Source organism: Seriola aureovittata, chromosome 24 (genome assembly GCF_021018895.1).
Source record: "Seriola aureovittata isolate HTS-2021-v1 ecotype China chromosome 24, ASM2101889v1, whole genome shotgun sequence".
NCBI classification, from domain to species: domain Eukaryota; kingdom Metazoa; phylum Chordata; class Actinopteri; order Carangiformes; family Carangidae; genus Seriola; species Seriola aureovittata.
Genome location: NC_079387.1, coordinates 2,857,763 through 2,878,546, shown reverse-complemented (window position 1 = coordinate 2,878,546; position 20,784 = coordinate 2,857,763). Strand labels below are relative to the sequence as shown.

Genomic DNA, 20,784 nt, shown 5'->3' with positions numbered 1-20,784 from the left:
TCTCATTTGCCCCGGCTTGTCGTGAAACTTTGGCATTAAATTTTACTTCATGATAGTTGTAGTGGCATTTAACACACTAAAAACACAGAAATCTACCTTTAATTGGAACAGAAAAACACTGTATACGTTATTGATTTTTTTTTTTTTAAGCTTCTGCCCCATCTCAACAAATCTGCACACAATTGGCAGATTTCTTCAACAGCTGATGCAGCTAATGGCTCCAAACCACTGCTGTCTTTGTTCAAGCACTCTCCTCTCTCACAAAGCTGTTGAGCCATCGATTGTGTTCCTTTTGATAATCACATTCAACAAATTAAGCCACTTTTTGTGCCAAAGCCACTCAAGCAGAGCTGGTCAGTGTGTCAGTGTGTCTGCATTCAACCACGAGCCAGCGGTCCAGATGGGATGTGACTGATGCAGGTGACATGTACGGAGCCGGACGCAGCTGGCAGATTGTGGCTTCCTTGCCATTATGCCGTGTGACTGGCCTAATTATCGCTACCCCTCCGCCCACCCCAACCCACCCCACCCCACCCCACCCCTTCCCCTGCCGGCATATCTGCAGCCTCCTCTGCCTTAATCCACTTCTGCAGCACTTCTCTCCTACTCCACTTTTCCCTCTCTGCCCTCCACTCTTCTTCTGTATGTTCAGCAAGATTGGAGACCAGTGGGAGCTCCCAGTGTTAAACATTGCTTCGCTCTCTTTCCACTGCAATGAAATCAAAAAACATACAAGATGCAATCCTTTAAAGAAAACCTCTGAAATTTGCAACATCAACTTGAAGGCTCCAAATATTTGTATTCATGATTTCACACCAGTGCTACGAAATTTTTTATTTTGCAAGACCACAGAAGACAAACATGCGTGTGATTGGTCGATGAAACAGGTGCTTATTTTTTTGTTTTGTTTTTTTTGTTGTTGCTTTCATTCCCCAGGTGAGAAACCGTACAAGTGCTCGTGGGAGGGCTGCGAGTGGCGATTCGCCCGGAGCGACGAGCTGACGAGGCACTACCGCAAACACACCGGCGCCAAGCCTTTTAAGTGCAACCACTGTGACAGGTCTGTCAAAACACAACTCACCCTCCTTTCCTCTGCCTTATATGTTTTTCTTCCATTTTCCAAGGCTTATTTGAAGTACTTCCACTTGCACAGCAGGCTACATTTCCTATTGTGTTTTGTACACAGTTTGGTTTAGTGAAGAACTGCTACAAGACGCTGGTAACACACCCAAACGTGTTTGGTACTGACCCAGTTTAGAAGTGTGCTGGCAGGATTACTAATGCATGCTTCCTCTGCAACACACGCAAGACCCAACCTGCTCAGTCTTTCAATGGGATCCATAGGATGCTCATCCTGTTCTATGCCCACATCAGGCTCCTGTGCAGCATATTAATAGTGAATCTTCTCACATGGTGATACGCGGCCCTGATTTGGAGGCTGCTTTCACACGTGGACAGAAGTGTAAAATGGCTTTAGTACTCATTAGCACCACCACATGTCACCGGTATGGAATTTTAATTTGAACTCTAGTTTTTGGGCACGACTTTGTAGTAAAACAATCATTATAAAGGGTTTATAAGTTCATTTAATCTTAATATATTGTTTATAAATGCTTCATAGATAAGTCAAAGGCCATTAATAAGGACAGCTTTTGTGTTTCTAGTTACTCAACTATGATTTTTTTTTTTTTTTTTTTTTTTTATCTTTGTTGACCAGTAACCACCATGAACCAAAATACAGGTGTGTGTGTAAGTGTAAATAAAGCCTCAGGCTGACCCAGTGATCGGTGACTATCCTGTAAACTGGAAAATTCCTGGTCTGATCCCTGTGACCTGAGCACCAGGTGTCCTTGAGCACAAACTGACCAGCAGAGCAGTTTTTTCTTTTCTTTTTTTATTCTTAAAAATGTAATCATTCAGTAAGGGGCTTCATGTCTTTACTGTTCTTCTCTAATTTGCCAACCGTCCTTTGTTGTCCTGTCTTTCCGACCTTTGTTGACACTGCATGTATAGCGTCCGACAAAGCAGAAAAGACCCCCTGAATCTCAGTCAGAGGTGTGGAGGTGCACGTCTCTGTCACTTTGAAGACTCGGCTCTGCTTCTTAATTAGTCGCCCTGGCTTCTGGTTAATTATGAAGCACAGCAAAATGTTAATTTGCCGGGCTCCTGTGACAAACTCATCAAGGATTCAGTGGCCCTTGTTCACTAAGAAAAAAGATCAGCTTGACTCGAGACACAAAAATCTTTTCTTCTATTTTAATTACACCCCTCTGTCTGTGATCCGTCCGTCCCTCGCTGACACCTCTGGGATCTCTGAGCAATATTGTCTTTGAGAGCCCCCGCAGTGTTTAAGGCAAGGGACCCCAGGTGAAAATTTAGGTGAAAAGGTCATTTTGAAGGTATTATACTGCAAAATGTATAGTTTTATAAAATATTGATACATTTCTCATTTATATTCCTGCTGCATTTCATGTCGACTACATTAAAAAAAGAAAAAAATGTTTATATATATTTGTATTTTTGCCATATACATAAAGTTTTGCATCATAAAAAAGTAATATTTGTATTTTTTTAATTTAATTTTGTTTTGATTTTTATTTTATTTATATCTTGTATATATTTTTTAAATTTTATTTTTTATTTCATACATTTTTTCTCAAAATAATACAACTTTGCTATTATTTAAATTTTATTAAGGTAATTTTGTTTTTGTTGGGGTTTTTTTTAATTTTTTTTTATTTACATTTAAACCATGTCAATAATAATAATGTCAAATTTAACTACAACAGTATTCAGATAATCATGAAGCTGAAATTTTCTAGATGTCATCCAATGTGATAAAATGTTTAATGCAGTATTCTGTATGAGCATATGTGTCTTTTAAAAGTGCAGCATCTATCACAGTTAGAGAGAAAGACACAATAGAGAATATGTCACTTCTTGAATCATGCATAGGTTCATTATGAGAGGACAAAAAGAAGTCCCTCTTCACCTGGGGTACTTTGCCTTAATGTGTATGAAAGAGTGTGTGTCTTGGTCATCAGTGCATGAGGATAAATGTGTGTGTGTGTGTGTGTGTGTGTGTGTTTGTGTGTGTGTGTGTGTGTGTGTGTGTGTGTGTGTGTGTGTGTGTGTGTGTGTGTGTTGTGTGTGTGTGTGTGTGTGTGTGTGTGTGTGTGTGCGTGCATGTGTGTGTGAGGGAGCAGAGGGCCAGGCAGTGTCAACTTAATCAGGACTCAGCTGGACAGACTGTAAATACAGTATCCCTCCCTCCCCCTCACCCCTGATTTCCCACCTCCCCCCACCACCAGACCACCCCCCTGCAGGCACATCCTTAATTCGGGCCCACCTCTGTCATGTGTCACAAGGCGCCCAACCCCTCCAGCCCAACACACACACACGCACACACACACACACATCCACCCTGCTGAGATGAAGGAAGAGGGGAAACAGGGGAGACAGAGAAGACGGGGTGGAAGATTGAGGATGGGTGAGGGGGAGGGGGAGGGTGGGGGAGTAAGGGGAGGAGGAGACAGACCCACGGTGTGCCAGCTGGTGTCGTGCCCCCGAGTCGTGACTCATACTTTACCATCTGTCTGACAGAGCACACACACAGACACACGAACGCCGCACACCTCCTGAGCCAGTCATCGACCAACCACATGTGTTTGCTGCCGCGCACACACTCATGTACACAAAAACCGTCACACACGCAGATGCAGGTGTGACAGTAAGACAGATGATTGCTGGCTCATCCCAGTGTAACTCCCCCTCTTGGCCAAACACTGATTCATCTCGACATCTTAGACTGTTGTCTCTGTCTCAGTGGAAAGAGCCAATCTGAAACGGATGTCAAAAAATCAACAGTTGCAGAAGTGCGGAGGAGGAAGTCAGACTCGAGCTGAGGCCTCATGTTTCAACACTTTTCCTTAATGAAAGCATAATCTTATTATTGAAAATTGGATTTTATTTGATAATTGATTGCTGATTACTAGTTTGCCTGTTGGAAAGAATATAAGCAAGTGTCCATTCGATAAAATGACAATTTCAGACGAATTCTGCGATTTTGTCTGAGGCCCGCATCACATGACGGCCTGAGCCTGCGGTGGTTTTTAAAACCAGACGCTAAAACTTACTTTCTTTTCATTCATATTTCACACACATCTGAATCTTCTGTCAGAAAATATAGTCATTTAGGAGCAATTTTGTAAGTGTCATGTTTCTTTTTCCCTCCTAAACATTATTAAATCGAACCACTTTAGGAAACTTTAAAACAAGCCTCCATCTGAAATATTTCTTAACACACTAATCATTAGAACACGCAGCTTCCAATTACCTAAAAGAAAAAGCAACAATTTGCAAAGCACTCTTGGGACCGGAGCTGTAATATTAGTTCAGCAGGCATGCAACAGAAACACTGTTGATCTAAGTGGTGATGAAAACGTTGGGCTCATATAATGGCTGCATCTGTATGTAAGCATGCATGGAATAAACACAACAGCAGCTGAAAGCATACTTTATGTCAATTTGCGGCAATCAGATTGAAATAATCAAACATTTTAAACCCTTCACGTAAAAAAAAAAAAGAAAAAATAGGCCAGCGTGCTTCCAGAGCAATTTCATTTTTCACCGTGCAGCTACGCCCCGGCAATTGTGCGAGCCGGATTTCAGATGAGAGGCTTCGATTCATCTAATTTAGCTATCGTTTTACAGCACATGTTTTGCGTACTGCTGTTTTTTTGGGTTTTTTTGTTTGTTTTTTTTTCTTCCTCCTCCTCCTCTTCCTCCTCCCTCCACAGTGTTTCAAGAGATCCATCTGCGGGCTCTCTAGTTATTCATGGCACAGCTGAAGTCATTAGGAGCGCTTCTGAAAATGCTGATTATGAATTAGTTACACATATACTAATTGCGTGTGCATTAGTGGCTCAGCGCTCACTAGCTAACAGCAACATTTAGCTCAATCGACAAAACAAACTTCTTTCCCCCTGCATTGGTAACAAGCTAACAAGCTGTTCTCTGTTCCTCTCTCTCTCTCTCTCTCTCTCTTTGGTTTGCAGGTGTTTCTCGCGGTCGGATCACTTGGCGCTACACATGAAGAGGCACATCTGAGGGACTGGAGAGAGGTCAGCGGGAGTGGAAGAGAGGGGGGAGGGAAGAGGATGGAGAGGCGGAGAGGAGGGGGAAAAAAACTGAAAAATAACACCTTGGATGTGCGAGAGAGAGAGAGAGAGAGAGAGAGACAGCGGGATGGAGTCAAGACACTGGGTTTGGTCATTCTGGGCTGGAGGGAGAGGCACCACACAGGGACGCTGACTACAGACACGCAGCACGCAGACCCATCCTAAGTGGCTCTGTTTAATCTGTGCTCTACCAGTTGGTCCATGATTCCACTATGACACGTCCTCACCTCGCAAATGTCTCCGGGCTGTTTGTCACGAGGACGATACAGACGCTCCGTCCCACCCTTCGTATGTGTCTCAGAGGGGATGTCACATGATGAATGGTGGACCGCGTGCCTGTAGTTGGCAGCTCTTTGTTTCAGTCGCCCTTGCAGTCTTTGCAATCAGCTGAAACGCTTCCAAAAAAAAGAAAAAATTGAAAAAAAAAATGAAAAAAAAAACGCCAGCCCTGGTCATGCAGCAGTGCTCCACATGCCAGCAGGTACACCAACGCCAGACTGGACCAGTTGTACAGTGATTTTAGTGTGCTAACTGCAGAACTGCTGTTTGTATATTCAAGAGTTCCTCCTCTTAGAGCAGTTCTTTTCCGACAGTAGCTTAACGGCATCATCTCACAGGATAAGCAAGCAAGCGAGAAAGCTGGCGTTCACTCAGCCTTTACAATACGCCAAAGGGTTTATTATCTTATATACAGGACAGACAATAATTTGACCTCTGTCACATCTGCCAACTGGATCCATTTATAAATCCTTCTGGTTCGATGGCATCGGAGCACTTGTTTGAACGGAGCATTAGATTGGATTTCCCGAAGACTTGAAGATGGGAGTGTGTTGCACTGATGTAGTGTGAAGACTGATTGAGGTCATGCAGGGGGCCGGCTTGCTTTATGAACATCCATCCATTGAGCGCTACCACTGGATGAGGCTAACTAATCTACTCTGGGAAAGACTGTTCATCTCCCAGACTGTCAGCTGAAGCCGAGCGTCTCGAGAGATGCTGGATGGCTCCTGAGGGCGTTTTTTTCCTCTCCGGGATCTTGGCTCTTACGAGTTATGTTAGAAAACTGTTGCACAATTGACTCTTTGCAAAACTTTTTGTAAAAAAAAAAAAAAAAATGCCCCACCGTCTTGAACTGGGAGACAGTTTGGGACTCACCGAACGCTGGCTTTCACGCGCCGAACGGGGCGTGGACAGCCAAATGCACAAGTCCAAGCAGCTAGCTGACTGCGATAGCACACTGAACGCAAATGAGATCACTATGTATGTAAAGGCTATATTGTTTCTAAGAAAAGATTCTCCTATTTGTTCAACAAAAACAATTGAAGAACACATTGGAAATGGATGCAGCCAAAAAAAAAAACCCACAAATGTCTACTGTAGGTGCCTGAAATGATCTCTTTGGCCTTTGAGAGTGATTGGCACCGAACTAGACTCTGGTTTTGCCCTGTTCGCACCACCCATGCAGAACTTTTTCCGATTTTGCAGCTCTCAGACTTCATTTCAGAGAAAAGCAGCACTCAACATCTCTAATCTGGCCCTATGCATATCTAAAAAAAAAAAACAAAAACATTTCTGCTGACTTCCTGACCCTACATGTTCGTCTGAATGCAGATTTCTACCCTGCTGGACGCGGAAGGCCTCACAGGAAGACACACGACACAAATTCAATCAATTTGGGTGGCTCTTCTCAGAGCGGATCAATGTGAATGTATCTGTTGTAAGTCTGTACATGTTGCTGGGCCCGTGAAAACACTTGAGTGTGGCTGGTAAGATCATACCAGACACCATTTGTGTTCATAGTTTCTGTTTTTCACATTACAAACGAAAAGGTTGGACTTAGAGTAACTAGCTAGCCGCAGGTGGTAGCTTTAGGCATTTTACAGGTCGTACCGGACTACTGGGGGGGGGGGGGGGGGGTCGTGGGCGCAGATTTCCACCAGGTGGCTGAAGTAGGTTAGGAAGGGGATGCGGATCTGCTCAGTCACCAATGATAACTGCCCCATTAGCTCTTGAATCTGCAGTGGAGTGAAACCCGCATGCACACAATGCAACATATACACACTCCAGCAAAACCGGAATCAACATTTCTCCTTGGTCCTCGTCCGATAGAAGAAAGAAAAAAAAGAAGAAAAGATGCATAAAAATCTTGCTTTTTGCCACATTACACAGAAAGTGTTGAATCTTTAATAAACAAGTGAATTTTGCGGCTCAACTCAAGCGCACAGCTACATCAAGGTGTTAATTCCTTTACTTTTTAATACTTTGAGGCAAAGTGAAGCGCACGGCAATCTGCTTCTTGGCAAGGGATACACAAAATTGATTTCACTCTGTACACCAGAGGCACATTTCAATTTGCAGTATGAATGCAGACCAGCTCAGTCATATCTGTCTGCAGCTCTGGAGGTAGATATTGAATCGACACTTTCTTTCTTAATGTGCAGAAAACAACAATTAATAACACTCAGCATCGAGATGACAGGCCTCTATGTGCAAAGAGAGGAAGGAGTGACCACAATAGAAACCAACTGATACAAAGTTTATCTGCCGGGAGACCAAAAAAACTCATCATCCATCCACTACTTGTCATTAATAAAAGTCATACAGGCGACAAACATTTCAGATTTGGTTCGTAGATCTTGAAATATCCATTTCGGATTGGGAATGTCAGAGCAGGTTAGCGGGTTTGTGTTTTCCCTGCTCAGCCCGACTCTCAACGCGGACAGATAAAATGAAGACTAGCAGTTTAACCCATGGGTTAAAATTGTATCACCAATGGCAGCTCTACTTGTGTGTTTCAGTATTTCAATGGGACGCTCTCCTGTTGAACTGAACTGTTGTGAATGTGTGGGAATGTGCGGCTCTGGAGTGTTATGTTTTTTCTCCATGTTCTGTACCAATCATAGACAGCTGAGGATTTAAAGGAGCCAAGACGCGGAAATATCCCAATCACAGGACCGCTTCAAATCCGGTCCCCGACTCTTCTTCGTGACTTGACATAAACAAAATAGTTCTGTGTGTGTATGTGTACGCTGGGAGGCTCATAAAGTGTGTGGGGGGGAGGGGGGGGGGGATTTCCAAATGTGAATGTGCTTTCTGGAAAGGTTGTTTCATGTTGTCGCCAAGGTTGCGGTTCAGTTTTCGTGTCATCTTAATGAATGATTGTCAATTCTGCTGTGCCTGTGTGTTCTTCGTCTCTTTGTATTTGCACTCTGAATTTTTGGAAATATCACTTGCATATCTGATGTTTTCTGTCCGCTTACACGCCACATGCACGACGACCCCGGGTGATGAAACACTGATCGCAGAGTCTGTATAGTAGCCGTTTTCTAGCACAGGTGTGCACGCTCATCCATACATGTTACATAGACTCACACACGGTACAGACACACAAACATACCTACACAAACTACATGCATGCAGACATAGACTCATACATATAAGCGCGTGCTCAAAAAACATATAAATTCATACATGTGTGCACAACATCAAACAACATACATACTCACAGATGCACACACACACACACACACACACACACACACACACACTTCTTCTCTGTTCTCCTTGTGTGTTTTTCACCATTTTTCATGCCACCTTGTGAGAGTCAGAGATCCAGACTGCAGCTCTTGCTCTCAGCAGAGGGTGTGTGTGTGTGTATGCATGTGTGTGTGTGTGTGTGTGTGTGTGTGTGTGTGTGTGTGTGGAGGTGGGGTGGGTGGGGGCACGCATTACTATGTGTGACACCACCTCTGTTTCCACTAGGTCTGAATTTCAAATCAAACGCACCCCCTTTTTCTACCAGCATTCCCTCATCGCTTCCCCTTCCCTCTCTTCCATTTTCTCAGATATGATCCTTTTCAACTCCTCTGTCCGAGCCCCGCCCCCACCCACCCGCCCGCCCGGCCCCATCCTCCACCACCATCACCTCCTCTCTTCCCCTCCCTCCCTTAACCCCCTTCTCCACCTTTTTCCTCCGTTGTCTTTCTCCTTTTCTTTCCGCTGTACAAAGTGTTTCAAATTTATCATTTGTATATTATGATGTATGGGTACGATAATGTTCTTTATTATGGAAAAATGAGAAAGATTTATTTTTGTTACCGGTTTGTTTCATAATTCTTTTTTAAATTGGTATTGTAATATCTCTATGCAAGGAACTGTTCGGTGAATCGTTTTTATTTAAGAATGTAATTATGTGTAATAAATGGTAGAAGCAGTTTGGCATGGAGTATTCATGGTTCTTGGCTGGTCTGTTAATGGTGGCTTCACTCAGCAACAATATGCACCTAATCATCTATCTTTCTCACTGAATATTTTCTGATTTCTTATCAAGCCTCAATCACAGGGCCATTCAGTTTGCTAACAATAAGCACCCGGAGAACATTCGCACACCCTTTTGGCTTTTTATTCTCACTGACCAGAGCGGAGCCCGAGTTAACTCCTGCCGAGGGTTCGCGTTCACACTGCGTTTTTCAGACTTAAATGTGCAAACCAGCTCGGTAAGAAGTGGGCAGGGAAATCAATTTACATCCTCTTCTGTGCCATTTGCAGCAAACTACCCTTGGATGAATTAAAAAAAAAAAAAAAAAAAAGATTTATCGTTCCTTTTGATCAAACAGGAAAAATGGGCCAGAATACCTTCACTTTGCCTGAATGCACTCGCTCGCTGTCTCCCTCCGAGGGAGCTACGGCATGTTAATTACATCTGTTACCAACCAAGGTGATGACTTATCCGCTATTCCTGCCTTTTGACCATGACTAGCTGATAAAAGGGTAATCGAATAACTAATGGATAATTAGGGAGTAATTACTCCCTGGTAAATGGCCCTATGCAGTGTATTAATTCTCCTTGGGTCTGGCAGTGAGAAACTCCCATAAGGTTTTTTGTTTCATTTAATGCTCCCTAATTGAAATGGGCACCCTCATCAAGAAGCTTACATGTATCTGTCGAACTTAATGTTCTTTTATCTGTAATTACAGACAGCCGCATATTATCTACCTAACGACGCCGGCTACGTCAATCCCGGAGACACGTTATGAAATTAGAAACGATGGAGTCATTTTTCAATAAAGGTCGCACGTCCCATGAGCGTTTCCCGATCGTCATTTTCACTCCACGTGATGGAAATAAGGCTGTATGTGAGTTCACAGCCGAGCTAAATGGTCTTAATGGGTTTCGGCGGAGAGAGGAGCACATTCACATCCATATGTTGTCGCAAAGGTTAACGCTCACATTCACAAACGCTCATGCAGGTTTAATGCCAAACATCTGCAGAGGAGACAGGGCCCCAGACCAAGTTAGCACAATTCACCCTGAGAGGGACATGCAATAGTTAGTGTTTCATTTCACCCGCTAGAGGAAAACGGTAATCCGACGATTTGTCAGCCCGCTGGTTGGGAACCACTGTTTCAGAAGTACATTAGGACATAATCTGATGAACAGTAATTGTGGTTTATGTATCTCTAAACCGAGTCGGAGCACACATGTAATAAAACTTCAACACAGGCATGTTCCACACATTCCACTTCTTTTCTAACAGAGCTTGACAGCTGGTGAATATAACAGAATGAATGCACAGACAGACTGTGGAAAGAGGTGGATTTGTCATCCGGCTAATTACACCGGGGATCCCAAGCAGAATAATCTAAATAATAGAAAAGCTGAGTTGATAAACACGGCTGTTGAATGCTTGATTTCGTGTTCTCAGTAACCCCGTCCCCTCTGTTGCTTCCACTCAACTGCATCAAATGATAACATCTATGTAAATCTTGTAGGACAATGGGATTAAAACATCCCTCGATATTATCTGGGTAGGATATTCTAAATATGCATATGTTTGGATTGCAGCTTTTACTAAGTGTACAAATTGTTTATTCTATGCACAAGTGAAAATTTGGAGCAGAAAGCTTCAGATTTTGCAACCTTCACTTTAAAAGCGAAAAAAAAAAAAAATGTAATATGTAATGGTAACAAAATTTACAGTCTGTTCTGCAGGCTTATCAGCTTGCCCTTGAATCTTCTACTGTCTCTGCTCTGCTATTCAGCGCCAAAACACCTGAGCACTCCTCAGACATGTTGTCTTTGTTTTACATGCAGCGATTTAGCCGTAGCTCACGCCATTGAAGGAGGGCATAAAAGCGGTGACGGCGCTGAATTGAAGCGACTGTAATGAAAGAAAAACTGATTCTTTAGGCAAGGCAGTGATTCACTTAACCAGCAGAACATAAAGCCTGTTCTTCTTTTTTTTTTCTTTCTTCATGTGGTTGTGCAACAGAAGATTTCACCAAGGAAGCTGCCAACGCCTGTGGGTGTCTTGTAGGCGTTTGGCAGCCATATAGGGATGTTATTGTCACATCTGGCAGCGTGGAGACGCCAGCATACCGGGAAGCAGCTACAAGTTTAAAGCCTCCCTCACAATATCTCATTCCATGCTCACACCGTCCGTGCACTCTGCCACCAACTCGGGTGATAACGACAAGTCCTTGCTAAGATTACATAGAACTACTTAGCAGCTGATCTCCATAAAGACAAGCTTCAATCTGGAACGCCTCAACATCTCCTGTTGCGATGCTAACTCATCTAAAATGCGAATGAAGCTCGACCATGTGAGACATGGATTCTTTGGTTTCTTGCCATGAGCAGCCAAGTGCTTAGGTATTTCCAATTATAGGGAATATGTCGAGGTGGCCCTCGGTAATTAAAGCCTAATCATGCTGGTGGATTCAGAGAAGCATCCTCATCAAGCTTTCATTAGTCTCCCTCCTTGTGATGCCCGGCAACGACCCAACCCCCCTTCAGCGATGCTCAGATGGCCTGTCCCCAAACCAAATCCCTTTATTTAGTGCTGTAAGAGTATACCATTAAAAGTTATCTCCATTCCAACTGGACAGTATGTTACAGGGAAAAGAAATATCCCCCAAGATTGAATTTTGTTTTCACTTCTTTTAAGAAAATAAGACATTCAGGACTCAATAATAGACAAAACTGAATCACAAAAATTCTGTTATTTTATGAGAGGACAAATGAATAGCACACTGCAGCTATTACATCGTTTTTATCTTCCTAAAGAAACAGTTCCTCGGCTAAATTTGGATCCAAACTGTGGCGGCATTGTTCCTGAGACGAGAGGGAGTTTTAATTCATGAGTTTCCACTGCACAGATCCCAAAAATATGTTTTTTTAAAAATGAAATAAAAAGGCCGCACGACCTTTGAAACAATGGCGTGCATTTGTCCTATATGAACAAGTGCTCTGTTTTCAAAGCGCTATCTCGCTCCAACTGGGGCAGTGTACAATGTGCATGTATCTGTACTTGTTCCTGTCCTCCAGCACATGAATTCTCTAACAGTTTGGAGGCAGATTTGAATGAGAGCACAGGTCAGATGGCGTGTCTGGAGCGAGCTGGAGAGGCCGGTGGTCTTGTGCTCCGAGAGCGATCAACGAGAGCATCGTGTGGGAGCACCTGGCTCTCCGATACGCTCCCTGTTTGACGGACAGCGCAGACACCTGGAAGCCCTGTGAGAGAGCATCAGTGTAAAAGCCACTGCTGCTCTACAGGGCCATGCATTATGCAGGAAGCTCGCTCTCTCTCACTCTCTCTCTCTCTCTCTCTCTCCCTCTGCCCCCTGCTCTGCGGTAAAAATAGATCAACAGACCTGAGCGTTCAGCTCTTTTTTATGCTTCTCACTTTCACTTGGATCTCACCAGGTGCAGCGGCTGTTGGCTCCCGCCTCGCATTTCTTTGCCTCAGTGTTTGTGTATCAGTGTGCGAGTTTAAAAGCACACATGTTTGCTCACTTTTCAGTGTGTGTGTGTGTGCGTGTGTGTGTGTGTGTGTGTGTGTTTGTGTGTGTGTGTGTGTGTGTGTATACATGCATGCTGAAGCATGTGTGCATGTCAACCGGGGTTAGTCTTGTTTTATCAGTTTGCCAGTGTACTCGGCTTTTAATAAAAGTGGGATATTAGTCTGGCAGTGTCCCCTCTATTATGGTGGAAAGGAGGATATGATTTGATCGCACAGGGTCAGAGAGGTTCAACAACCATATATTGGGGTTTAAGGTGTTCACATACTGATATTGCAGGTGAAGTACAGGCATCAGTGGAGCCTTAAAGTGCTAAAAGCTAAATGTTGAAAGCTTGATCCTTAGATATTTGTAAGAATCAAATGGTTAAATTCACTGATTTTTGGCAGGTTTGTTTGAAAAAATATAAAGTATATTTTTACCCATATCTTTATTGATATGGGTTCGTTAAAACCTACATTGGTGACATCCTAATGTCCCGTGCAATGAAAAACAACAAACAGCCAAATGTTGAGACAAAATCCAAGTACTAAATTTTGCATGCATGTATATTTGCATGCAAGTGCGAGCATGCATCAGCATCCTGTATGCACACGTGTAAATGTCCCCTGTTGCTGCAGTGCAAAGGCTCCCCGAAGACCATTGATCCGTGTCTATGACCACAGGGGTCTCCAGCTCCTCCCTGATTGCCATTCCACTGCTAATTAAACAGTCCGGCTTAACGAGATCACACTGATAACAAGGTTGGAGAGAAAGGTCACCCTATCATGCTCACTTCAACTGGACACCGTCAATAACAAGCCTGCCTGGGAGGACAGGTACACGCACACACACACGCACGCACGCACACACAGAGGTAATCATATAGAAGATAAAGACTCAAAACATGTGCTTTTGTATTGAGAGAAAGCGATGAATTAGAATGTACTGGCGCAGAATTGGCTTCTTTTGTCAGCCGTTCTTACATAAGCTTTGAGAATTTGATTAGTTTGAAGTGCCACTCTTCAGGGAGAGGCAGAGCAATAGCTGACTATTCAACGACTGTATATTTTATCTTTTTTTTTTTTTCTGTGCCATAACCTTACAAGTTTTCCTTATTTCTCCTTCAATTTTATGCCTATTAATTTTTGTCTTTTGAAACAGCATGTAGACCATCCTAAAATTCTCCACTGAAACAATGAAATTAATTTAGTGCATTAGCAGCACTTTAAGTGTACTGGTGGGTTTTTTTATGTTTCAGCCCATGCAGGAAATGTTCCTGCATATAGTATACATTGGTAAGAGTTTGTATTGTATTGGCAGAAATGAATTTGGACAGTCTACAGATAAATAGCAGACACACAAACATGGAGAGGATTGTACAATTTTCTTTCCTTTTCCACATGAGGAAAAAATGCTTTTGCTGTATTTTTCCGAGCTGATGTCCACAGAGAAACCACCAAGCCAGACACACAAACACACGACCTATATATACTATCTGGCCCTCTCATCATTTATCTTACAGCAGCAGAATCAGGATAGATTGGTTCAATTAGACTGGCCTTTAATGTAATCTGTTTAATCCATTTCTATCATCAAAGCCAATACCTAGCTCTCTCCTTGGAGAGTGGGATTAGCCGAGTGCATCTCAGAGCGAGCGTCTCGGTTATAAAAACGCAGCCTCGGAGTCACTCAGATGCTTCTCTCTTTACAACCAGCTGTGGAGAAAACAGTGTATCTCAAGTGAAGTTTTAATGGGTGGAGATTTAAGATCTCCATATCGTACCAGAGGCTGCAATCACTCTGCAATGCCTCAATACAACGAACAAGGACGGATTTGACCGACTTGCCGAGTTGGTTTTGTGTTGGTGAAAGAGAAACCTTACGATTGGGTTGCACCAGCTATTCATAATTCCCTCAATCAGTTTGCGTAGCTGTTTTTTTAAAGTAGCTACTAGCTACTTGTCAGCTAATACAGAGATATGTCAATCTACAAATAGTGAACACTTAAAGGTCCCATATTTTACACTTTCCAGTGTCTTATTTGAAGAGTTGATAAGAGGATATAAAAAGATATATTTATGGTTTTAAGAACCAAAAACCATCTCAATGTAGTTTTACATCTCCTCTCTTAGGCTTCTCTCTGGAGCTCTAGTAACAACAGGTCAGTGAGCCAATCAGAAGAGGCTGACTGTTTTCTGAATGACTGAATAAAAATGATTGAATAAAAATATAGCAGATTTCAGGGATTCTCAGAGAAACCAAATCCTGTAAAGGTTGGGTGGTGGGTCCAGGTCGGCGGGGCTTGGTGCATGGTTGAGAACAGTGACCGCTTTGTTGTGACATCACAAAAGTTACAGAAAGTCCTGACGGCTCGTTTTAAGGGTGAGTTTCTGTGTGAATTTGTGGACTGAGCGCTTTGATACTTTCTATGTATTAATATAGAACCTAGACCTGCTTTATAATCAAAATAAACATGGAAATCTCACTTTATACAATATGGGACCTTTATTGTTATAACTAGGATAAGTTTGAACTCGAGGAAAACTGCTGCATCTCACTCACCAACTCTAGTTCTAGTGGCCGTCATGCTACTTCACTGACAGTGAGTGTGTTTAAGGAGCCAGGGACCTTTGTAACCTATTCAAATAGCCATGACAAACACCCCCCCCCCCCCCACACACACACACACACACACAAAATTGCATGGCAACAAGCCTGTTTTCTAAATTCATGGATTTCATCCAACAGCTGCAATCTGCTTTTACCTGCTGAGATTTCCACGGGGAAGCGGGATTTTATACTCAATACCCATCTATCCATCCCCCTACTGTGCATGTCTATGCTCACACTGTCAGAAGAAAGAAAAAACACCAGAGCACAGGTATTTACAGCAGCACACACTTTGGCTAAAATGTGGTTTTTAAGTAATGCATACTGTACACACTTGGTGCATCAAATATCCCTTTTTCCACTATTCCTAACTCCTTTCATCCAAATTCTTCCTCAACTGGTTTAGAAACCCCAAACTGGTTTTACTGGGTGAAATCCAGATATATATTTTTATTTTTTTTCACCTGCTTACATGAAAAAAAAAATTCAGTTTTAAACACAATATTTTCTACTCCTACTGTGGATTACCTGTGTGATTGCTTTTCAGGAGAATTCCCCATGCAGCATTAGCAACACTGCTCGTCACAGTCGATGGAAGCACTCCCATAGCTCTTTTTTACTGTGTCGGGAATGCCTGCAGATATTAAAGCAATACATGAGGCTGCTTGTCTGAGTCCATTGACTTTGTGTTTTTAATGGCTTTTGTGTGTGTATGTGTGTGTGTGTGTGTGTGTGTGTTTGTGTGTGTGTGAGCGGGAAAGTGTGAGGACAATGTAATAAGACTTGGTGGTAAAGACTTGGTGATAAATTGGTTATGTTTGGGTAGACACATGTACGTGGATGACAACATTGTCCTCCAAAGTGTGGTCATTATGCTACAGCTGCACATACACACACACACACACACACACACAGGGGAGAGTTGTGGGGCCTGAGTGCAGCTGACAGGTTTGATCAAAGCTGATGGATTGGACGACACAAGGCAGGGCTGCACATAGCAACATGGTGGGGTTAAGGGTTGGGGCTGAGGACAACCTGCACCCACCTGCCCCCACTTTTGTTAACACTGCCTTATTGCAAACCAAATCTGACAATGGATATTGATCAGGCGAACAGGAGGGATCAATGCTTGTTGATTGAGCAGAAAACACAGGGCTAAGACTGACCGCCAAGGCTGAGGATTTCTTCATGGGATTCCAACGTAAATAATCCATAAATATACTTAGAACCAAAGTTTCGGTTTATAAAAATTAACACTATATTTGTATATGAAGTACATTTGATAAGACTTGTGTTTTTAGTCATACATTTCTTTTCTGTTCATATTCATGCCAAAAAACAAAAAAACAAAAAACATGCTATGGCAGAGTAAATAAGGGAATTAATTGATGATCTCAGTGCAAATATCTACTGATGCAGAATTATGTGATTTCCAAGCACTCCCAATCTCAGCACCAAGTATGTGCATTTACTGCCATCTGCTGCTATTTGCGAGCAAGTGCATTGTGCAAAAGTCCAGATTTGGAAAAACATTTCTTTTTGTTAATACCGGGAATGAATGTGCCATTTAAAGGGCCACCCACAGCTGCAGCTATTTTTGAATATTTATTTTTATTCCGTGACGTGACACTTTTAAACTACCCAGTATGGATAGGATGAGCAAGGAAAAACTATTTAAAGCAACATTAAGTTTAAGTGAGACAAAGTACTTAAACTATAAAAATAAATTATTACACATAATGTATCGCAAATTGAAGATACAGGACTTTAATGTGAAAATCCACTGATGCTTTTAATTGTATGGAGATGTGATTTTTTTTTTAGCAGTGCAGGAAGGGAAGGACCATTTTATTCCTGGCTGTTAATGTGCAACTAAAGAGAAGGTCACAGTGCAGCGTGCAGAGTCATAGTGTGCAGTCAGATAGGAGCTTTGCAAGCACAAGCGCGCTGGCACAGAAGCATGGCTGTTCGGCTCTTTGAGGGTAAAAAGCAGGCAGCTGCTTACCTGCAGTACAGACTCGCACCGCATGAACTCACCAGCAGGATTATGAGCTTCATGGAGAAAAAGGTACATGTGTATGTTCACGATTGAATGTCACCAGATTACATGCTTACTTGTGCTAAAGCCTTCATACTATATTAAAATCTACTCTGTATTCACTTGTTTTAATGTTTAATTTTATTTTTTCTTTTGTCGTCCCGTTTTTCAGCATTGACTATTCCCTGTAAACAGCTAACACTCAATCCCTTTTAGACACCAAAACAGTTCAACCTTGCAGTGGATGTGGGCTGCGGTTCGGGGCAAGGGACAACCCTTTTGGCCCCGTACTTTACGAAGGTGGTCGGAACAGACGTCAGTCCCACCCAGCTGGAGATGGCGCTGGTCCGTGGCTTCCCTGCAAATGTGTCATACAAGTGAGGCGGAGGGAAATGTGTGTATTTGGGACACGTTACTATTTTCCGCTCGACAGCCGAGGTTATAAGGTCATTCTCAACCTTAGAAACAATCTCACCTCAAGGTTTAGTATTACCTTTCATAGGCTTATACCTTATCTTATTTTAATTATTTGTATTGCATTGTATTGTATTTTAGTATTCGTCTTAGTGGTACAGGGACAAAATTATACATGAGTAATGGTCATTGTGGCCTCCTTTTTGGGATATTGTGTTCTGGTATTCAGAAGTTAACCTTCACTTATCTACCCTTTGCTGAACACAAATATTATACAGTATATCTCCAGTGTCATTAACCCTCAGTTTCACATCTACAACTTTGCTCCGACCGTTTTAAACCAGACAGTGTCCGGCTGAGGAGCTCCCCTTCACGTCCGGAGAGGTGGACCTTGTGACGGCCATGACGGCAGCTCACTGGTTCGACCACCAGCGCTTCCTCCAGGAGGCTGACAGGGTCCTGAGGCCTGGAGGCTGCCTGGCCCTCCTGAGCTACACCGTGGACATGGAGCTGGAGTATGGGGACGTGTCCAACACATTGAATGACATCTGTAAAGAAGTAGATAACTGAAAACTATTGTATAGATTTTGAAATATGTGGCGATTTACCTGGAAGATAAATATGGTATCGGGTGCATTATGGGAAATTTAGGATTGGATCCAACATTTTTGTAGCTTGACCCATACCAGGAACTAGAGTACTGGAGTTCATTCTGGAGTATAGAATGAACTCCAGTGCACTGGCAGTTTGAAAGCCAATGGTAAACTAATGTTAAACTTCAGGTTCAAAGTTTATCATTGATCTTACAAAACAAAGTAAATCAATATCTGAGAAGTGAGCAGCCACTGACATCAGGAAATTGTTTATTCCAAAATCAGATATATTTTTTCTACCCAAATAGCTTTGAGCAACTTGGTTTGGAAAACGTTTTCTTCCTTTCTTTCCATTAGTTTTACGCTGCCCTGCTTCCTTTCCGAAATCCCTATATAGGATCAAGCTCTCTGAAGATCTACTCAGACATGTTTGCCTCCTGCTCCTACCCAGACAAAGAGTGGTGAGTGTTGAGTGACAGGTTGCACAGCTCAAAAGCAGTCATTAAATATTCCTTTGTTATATAACTTTTTTGTGTGTGTGTGTGTGTCCAGGAACGAGTGTCTTTGCGTAAAAAGAACCTTGCCACTGAGTGGATATATTGGCATGGTGGAGACCTTCTCCAGCTACCAGGCCCTGCAACAACAGGACCCTGCGGAGGCTGAACGTCTCTCTAATGACATCAGGAACAAGTGAGATATTAGCCTCCAACTCATCCACCAGTCTAATCGTTAACTTCTGGCCCTGAGCTCCCACCTCCATTCACCTGGGGCTGAACGTTGATCTCCTAATCTCCCCCAGAAATTCATTTATCATAATCAAAAAACTGCTGAAATTCGTCTTTGAATGCTGCCACAGTCTTGGGCATTAATCAGAAAAACCAAACATTGCTTGACTAAGCTTAACTGTTGAAGGCTTTTACTGCTTTGATAATATAGCTGCCATTAATTCCCCTGCAGATGACAGGGCAGAATAGCCCAGCAAGCGGAATATATGGAGAGGAAGTGCTGAGCCATAACTTTTACATGGCTGAAAAAAAAGTATGACATTGTGTTTAATTACTATTACAGTTTGGGAAGATTTACACGTTTCTGCTCTCTGGAAAGAGTGTGACCTGTGTTTTGTCTTTCCTGGTCCAAAGGGAGGACAGAGTCATTTGCTACTTTATATTTCCCCAACTAATTCATTTCAATCTTAATTTAGCCATTAGTGCATTCATGAATTCATTTTTGATCCTACATCTCCTCCTTGTCTTCCATCCCAGGTTGCTGTCTACCATGAAGGTTTCTTCTCCGGACACAGAGGTTACAGTGATTGTCAAGTATTTCTACTGGCTAGCACGCAAACCCTGAACATTCTGACTGCCTGGAGTGTTTACAAGTCTTTTTTGGCTTGTTGAACTAACTCTACTACTCTACCACTTACATTTTTCAAGGCACCAAGAAGCTGAAATGATCCAGTGATTCAGAAAGAAAAATCATTTTGAAAACGAAGCTGGAAACATTTTACTTTTGGATAAAGATATCTGAGGTTTTTACTCAAGTAATAATAAAACAATTATGTTCTGAAGCTACTGTTTAATGAACTCCAGGCTTGACCTCTGTGCATGCAGAGTTCTCCAGAGTGAACACTAGATGGAGCCCTGTCATACAGTGATGGATGAGTGTCCACTTCGAGCCTCATCTACAATGTTAAAAGCTTTTATTTCTTTAAAAATGAGCTTCCTATTTCATGACCAGGATGATAGAAAACTGCACTGAAAACAAACTCACTTTAACTTCTTATATCATTGATTTAGAGACATAAATTTGTTGTATTTGAACATAATTCTACTGTTAATTGCATTAAGTATGAGCAAATCATCATTATGTTGCACTGCTTGGTTTCCTTAAGAAACATATACAGCTCTCAAGTGTCTCAGAGATTGCAGATGAGATGAGGATTGTGCTTATTTTAGTGATTCGACTCTGTTAGACAATAAAGGACTCAGGGCGCTTTCCTCTATTTCTAGCTCTCCTTTCCCCCATTTCTTCACCTCTCTGCCAAATATATAACACATCATTTATCCAAGCCATCGCTGTCTCCCTGAGTGTCATCCTTTCTTCTGTTATTTATGTGTTCACAGATTGTTTTGGGCCATGAGAACAGATGGTAATTAACATGCATGGC

The 20,784-nt window shown here is 42.5% G+C and overlaps 2 protein-coding genes across 5 annotated transcripts in view; both read left to right on the top strand.

Moving 5' to 3' along the window:
- Nucleotides 1–9,394, top strand: part of klf7a (Kruppel like factor 7a) — a 38,237-nt gene extending 28,843 nt beyond the window's left edge. For both annotated transcript variants that reach the window (XM_056370622.1, XM_056370621.1), the window contains exons 3-4: nt 937–1,060; nt 5,058–9,394. In XM_056370622.1, the coding sequence (XP_056226597.1) occupies nt 937–1,060; nt 5,058–5,109 (176 nt within the window). In that variant the 3' untranslated portion in view covers nt 5,110–9,394. The remainder of the gene's footprint in view (nt 1–936; nt 1,061–5,057) is intronic.
- An 8,062-nt stretch (nt 9,395–17,456) lies between these two features.
- LOC130165621 (putative methyltransferase DDB_G0268948) lies at nt 17,457–20,689 on the top strand. Of its 3 annotated transcripts, none has more exons than XM_056371039.1 (6): nt 17,457–17,640; nt 17,827–17,987; nt 18,369–18,574; nt 18,975–19,078; nt 19,170–19,307; nt 19,880–20,689. In XM_056371039.1, exons 1-5 carry the CDS (start codon nt 17,533–17,535, stop codon nt 19,278–19,280), a joined length of 690 nt encoding a protein of 229 aa, XP_056227014.1. In that variant the 5' UTR covers nt 17,457–17,532; the 3' UTR covers nt 19,281–19,307; nt 19,880–20,689. The 3 variants fall into 3 exon arrangements, with proteins under 3 accessions (XP_056227014.1, XP_056227013.1, XP_056227016.1); XM_056371038.1 differs by having other exon boundaries at nt 17,461–17,640; nt 18,369–18,582; XM_056371041.1 differs by having other exon boundaries at nt 17,500–17,640; nt 17,783–18,004; nt 18,373–18,582.
- The last annotated feature ends 95 nt before the right edge of the window (nt 20,690–20,784 follow it).

Bases quoted from the DNA above. Each gene is read 5' to 3' on its own strand.
- LOC130165621 (XM_056371038.1), top strand. From the start codon at position 17,533: ATGGCTGTTCGGCTCTTTGAGGGTAAAAAGCAGGCAGCTGCTTACCTG. The intron at 17,641-17,826 runs GTACATGTGTAT...AATCCCTTTTAG, and splicing joins TGAGCTTCATGGAGAAAAAG to ACACCAAAACAGTTCAACCT. The intron at 19,308-19,879 runs GTGAGATATTAG...CTTCCATCCCAG, and splicing joins TCTAATGACATCAGGAACAA to GTTGCTGTCTACCATGAAGG.